The sequence below is a fragment of the Phalangium opilio genome, unplaced genomic scaffold, assembly GCF_054372755.1.
Source record: "Phalangium opilio isolate 3A_F unplaced genomic scaffold, DU_Popi_V2 ptg000032l_1, whole genome shotgun sequence".
NCBI lineage: Eukaryota > Metazoa > Arthropoda > Arachnida > Opiliones > Phalangiidae > Phalangium > Phalangium opilio.
Window position 1 is genome coordinate 4,354,977 of NW_028324159.1, and position 5,869 is coordinate 4,360,845.

Sequence of the window (5,869 nt, forward strand, 5' to 3'; positions counted from 1 at the left end):
TTGACAAATTTATTCTAATCGTAATAAAACTAATCATAATTAACATATAAAAGAAACATTGAAAATTAAAAAAAACATATATTTGGAAAAAAATGTCTGCAGATAAAACCCCAATTAATTAAAAATACAAAAATTATATATACAAATTAATTTTACGTAAGATACCCATAAGGGGTTGTGGTGTAGTCTGGGAAAACTCTTACTTTATCGACGACGACTTGATATGTTTTAGTTTGATCAATGGTAATTAAAGTGTGATTAGGTAATCGTCTAAATAAAATAAAATCCTTTAACTTTAATTATGATGTTAGTGATTTTTTCTGTTGCGGGGTCGTAAATATTAATTGAATAATTTTTCGCACCAGCGCTTCCAAACTCACAAATATAGGCGTCTTTGCCGTATAGTTCTAACTCATTCTTTAACTCACCAAGATAATCTCCTGTGGGTAGTATAGGGGCTCCATCTGGCGAGAGGTAGATCAGACTGTCCGTATCCATATAAAAACATAAGTCTCCCACCATTTCGAGATGTTTTAAGAGGTGATGGCGTGCCATAGTCGTAGTATAGAACGCTATAACCACGTTTGTATGCTTGTGAGCGATCTCGTTTTCTGCAATATCTTCTGATTTGACTAAGATGGTATCATCGTTTAAAGTCAATAGACTTTTAACCTCTTTGTCTGGGTTAAGCAGTAGCTCGTATAGGGTTTTGGCGTCTTTTATTATATCTGTTGAGGTGTGTCTTGTGTTTTGTCCAAACTTTCCCCAAAAAGAGTTCAACACTAGCTTACTCAGGCATCTCAACCCTTCATTCTTTTCAATTTTATCGATGTCTAAATCGATCCCTTCAACTTCTTTGTAATTTTTGACGTAGTTTTCTTTATCCTCCTGAGTGACGCATTCAGCAGGGAAGCCGCTAGCCAGAGTTTTATACTCGAGGAAGGCGTTTAAGTAATCTTTAAAAAGACCACCCTGTTTAGTATTGGGATCGTATTGGGTTATCTTGTATGCCCAGGCTTCATACATCCGCGTGGTTTTGTATCCTCGTTCTACGGCGTACCTCAATTCGTCGGTAACCCAGGTACCCCGCAGTTCTCTTTGATCAGGTGTGTGTGTGCAGTCACCTTGAAATTGAGTTTTATAACAGGTGTAACATAAGGGGAATGTGAGCTTACCGTTTATACGAGCAGGCAGAACTGGATGGATCAGGTTTTGAGCCGGAAGTACGTCGCATTTGAGAAGCCCTTCGAATGAGAAGATGTCGGGGAAATTATCCAAAATAATTTTAGGGTGTCCAATAGGAATTTTTCCCGTTTTGTTGACGAAAGGGTACAAGCTAGTAAAATCCACGTAGTGCATTTTCTCTGTCCCCGTCGTTTTATGGTACAACTTGTTAGCACAACAGCGTCCGCCGAAGAAAGCATCTCGGGGGTTCAGTCGTTTGGATGTTTTAACGCGAATATCGCTACGTTTTAAAAATTCATTAATTTCGGGGTTATTTGTTTTGTCTTGTTTCCATTCACATTCCCATTTGACATTGACTGTATATCCCAGGGCCTCTAGTTTGCTAATTTTCTTCTCGGTTTTCGTGTACCTGGTGTTTAATGTTTCAGTAGGGTCACCATGTAACATCTTGTCTCTATTGATGGGAAAGTGTATTTTGCATCCATGATAATAGCATCCCATATATTCAAACACTTCTTTGTTGTTTGAACAATAGCCATCTACCTTTAGGGTTTGGATTTTAACCTCTTTGCCTCTGAACGAGGATTGAATAGGCATATTTCTCTCATGAGCAGTCCATTCAAGCCATTCAATGGCGCCTAAAGACTGGTTCTCACCAAGTCTGTAATAGTTTGTTGGGATGATGCTAATGGTGTTCGATTTGAGATAATTTTTTCGATACACATAGGAATAGACCCCTGGGAGGGTAACTGAGCCGCAATTAAAAGGGTCTACGGTAGTGACTTTAAGTAAGAGTGACCGAAAAGTTAAACACCCTAAAAATAGGAGTAGAGTGTCGTTTTTGCAATAATAATACAACTCATTTAAAAAATTAAAGCCTTTGCCCTTACTGACTTCTGAGGTATGCCATTTCATAAAAGCGTCCAAGTTTTTCCTAGTGAAATACTGGCACCCGTAAGCCTCTGTGGGGGGTAAAGTATTTTCTAACACGTAGTTTGTCTCCTCTTGTCTGTCAATATCGAACGCGTGATCAACTACGTTGAAAAGAAAATGGGGAAAGTACCCCTTGGCGGCGTTAGGGAGGCCGAAAGTGGCGGGGAACTTAGATAAAGCTACGGGGATAAAATTGTAAGAATCGAGGAATAATAGATTAGAGAGCTTCATCTCTAAAATGCGCGTACCGTTAATTTTCAGAGTTTCGGGGACAAATTTCTCCTCTCGGTTAATTATTTCCCTAATTAATAGTTGATTGTCGTAATTGCTACCAAAATGGGACAGTACGATAACTTTTTTCACGTCGAATAAGCAGACTAAGTAGTCTAGGAACGCAGCTCTGGGTTTTCCACCAGTGAAACGTTGTTTGCGAGGTCCAAATTGGTTGCCTTTGATGCAATTAAAATCTAGGGATTGTTCTTCTATACAATCTTCGCAAACTGAGATGCTAACGCATAAGATGGCTTGATGTTCATACGCCCCCAACTTTTCCTGGCATATTTTCGTCTGTATGCATTCCACATCAAAGAAAAAATACATTAGTTCCGGTATAATACGAAGAGGTTTTTTCGAGGGGATAACGCTGGGGTTTTTATCCTTAATCACTTGAATGTAGCATAAATGATCGCTGGGTTGATGTTTTCCACATACTTGACTAAAAATTTCTCCACAAGTATGGTTAGTCTTGCGGTTTGCGAAATCTATTGTTTTAAAACAGTTTTTACAAAGGTAGAGCCTCTCACAAAGAGGTTTTTTGTTACCTGCTGGGATCAAATGACTGTTATAACAGTCGTCGCCCCAGAATTTTCGCAAACATGACCCACATGTTTTTTCGCTACCGTGACAAACCGTTGGACGCATACATTTAAAGCACCAGTCGTTGCATTTATGAGATTGAATACGCCAGTAGGGAGTGAGACACTTCTCACAAAAGTACTCGTGACTAAAAAGAGGCTTTAAATTGGTAATAACGTTGTAGTGATTACTCTCATTAAGTAGAAAGAGGCGGGGTCTGGTGTCTGTAGGATCGTTTTCGCCTAATATTAAAATGGGTACCCTATTTTCGAATTTATAGACAAAGATGTAGTAACCCGATAAGTATAGTTTAAATTTCTGGAACGAGTCGGGGGTCCCGCATTCGTCTAGGGCGACTCCTGCCTTACGACATAGCTCTAAAGCGGCTGTTTTTTGCATTTTGTTGAGGGGACCTATTCTGGATATGCTCTTGTAATGAACTTTTAACTCTTTGTGGTTTTCATTGTTCATGTAGTCACGATGCGAAACAGCCACACAGAGAGCTCGAGCTAGGCACAGATTATCGGTACTCATAATCCGACGTATTCCACGCCTATCTTTAGAGAAAATACCGAAGGGTTTAAGATGACGACGAATTGATCGGCCGTATCCTTCGGGAATTCTCACTATATGGAATACTATTTTTATGGGACCTTGAAAAAAATGTTCAATTTCGTCGTCTAAAAGCAGTTCGGCTAGTTGGTCAAAGAGAATAGAGGGATCTACTTGGTCTAGTCTTTTAAAGGATAATTCTAATTCTGACCTGCAATTTATACCTAAGCTTCTCAATGTTATTTGGACATAATCAGTGGGTCGATATTCGCTTAATATGTGCTCTGTAATACTACTTATACTGTCAACGGGATCATCAGTGATGTTTAGAACTAATTCTCTACCATACATATTAAACTGTTCATAGAATTTTTCGCTCTGTTCCAAGATTTCGCAATGAGGGACATCTTGAATGGGTGAAGGGGGGATAGCCGCCACCCCACTGATCGTACATATTGGCCTCGGCTTCTTCCGAGTCCATGAGAGACTCTTGTTCACTGGGTAGGTAGTCGGAGAAGTTCAGAGACAGGTACTCAAAGGGGTCGTTTTGTTTAAGGTTTCCCACAGTTCGGTTCAAATCGGTTTTGGACTAAAACTGAAACTGAACTGAAACTTTTCAGTTAGGATTTTCAAGAACTGAAACTGAACTGAAATTATCAGTTCGGTTCAGCCAAGAAACCGAACTGATCAGTTCAGTTTTCAGTTAAAACTGAACTGAACCGAAAACCTTAGATTGTAACTATTAACCGCTAACTTTTTCTACTACTACTAAATATTTTGGAATCGTTAAGTGCCATACCTTAAGAGTCATGTTTATTTCACAAACTACTAATTATTAACATTGAACAATTTAACTTTGACTAATTAACTAATTATGATACCCTTTGTCTAATGTTGTTAATTTAAATAAGAACTGCTACTTCATGGAGTAGCAGTTCTTAATGAAATTAACAACATTAGAAATATTAAAATACCATGGATCAGAAATTCAATATCTACGATATGATACCCTTTTTAGTTACTAATTATTGGTATTCTTTTAGCCTGTGTCTCTCTGCAGACGGTCCCAGCTAATCACGGGACTTAAATTAATTGCTTATTTCTATGCATAATTAAATATACGCGACATAAATGATGAAATATACGCGACTCTAATAAGGTAACTTTAGGCGACACATCCCCCAAAATATCATACAGCATGCAATACTAAACGATGCCAGTTTTCTATTGTTCTACTAATGTTTGCGGGAACGTATTGATATCGTTTCTCGCGATAGATCGAAAGAGTACTTAACCATCGATTCAGTTCAGTTTAAGAAATAAACCGAACCGAACTGAAAACTGATCAGTTTGGAGATGTGCAAACTGAAACTGAACTGAAGCAATCAAATCAGTTTAGTCCCTAAACTGAAACCGAAAATAACTGAACTGAACCGAAAACTGAACTGTTTGAACTGAACTGTGGGAAACCTTAGTTTTGTTGACACTCCTGATTCAAAAATGCCGCCATCTCTATTTCGTATTGTGGATTGTTGAAATCGTTGATTAAGGGTTCTTCCTGGTTAGTGGGTAGTAGTTCATTCCGGCGTCTTTCGATGCGATCGGCGTAAGAAATATTTAAAGGTCTAGGAATTATGCTACTTAAGTGGTTTAGTTGGTCAATTGTATCGCAGTCTTCCGGTGTTCTAGGGACGGTTCTCATGTATTCAATGACATCAAGGAATGTCTGAATTATATTTAAACCCCCATTCGTAATAAAAGTGGGTAAAGTTGATGGTACATTAGCAGGGTTGATGTGTAAATAGGCACATAGGAAAAAATAAAACTTGTATAGTGAAGTTAGGGGCCAAGGCCTATTTACAGCTAATTCATCCAAATTCCAGCGAAGTGATTCGGGATCCATCTTGATGTTACGAGATCTAAAGTATGAATTTGATATTCTGATTTTTTCTCTCGTTAGTTTATACTAAATTTCTCTAGGCTTATTAACAGGGGGAGGGGGGGGTGGAAGGTTACCTAAGCTTCTATTGGTCAATGGTACGTTGACCTTCCGGACGTGTTTAAACACGTCTACTATTGTTTGTCAATCAACAATAGGTGACATAATATTGAGTGATTTTAAAAGGTGGCAGATGGTAACAAAAGGATGCGCCATCAATAGATTTGGTAATTCAACAAAAGGATTGTAACAAAAGAGATGATGCGTCATTTCTTGGGTTTTACGACATTACGTGAAAATGTATTGTTAAGAAAATATTTCTTCAATCAATCAAAGATTGACAGGTCTATTAATAGATAAATAGGTCAAGTTTACTATTGTATAATTTATTTACTCGTAAGTCGT

General features: G+C 38.1%; 1 protein-coding gene across 1 annotated transcript; it reads right to left on the minus strand.

Moving 5' to 3' along the window:
• Positions 1-270: 270 nt before the first annotated feature.
• LOC149685345 (uncharacterized) lies at positions 271-3,876 on the minus strand. Its single transcript, XM_089871011.1, has one exon. It carries the CDS (start codon positions 3,874-3,876, stop codon positions 271-273), a length of 3,606 nt encoding a protein of 1,201 aa, XP_089727137.1.
• Between the last annotated feature and the right edge of the window lie 1,993 nt (positions 3,877-5,869).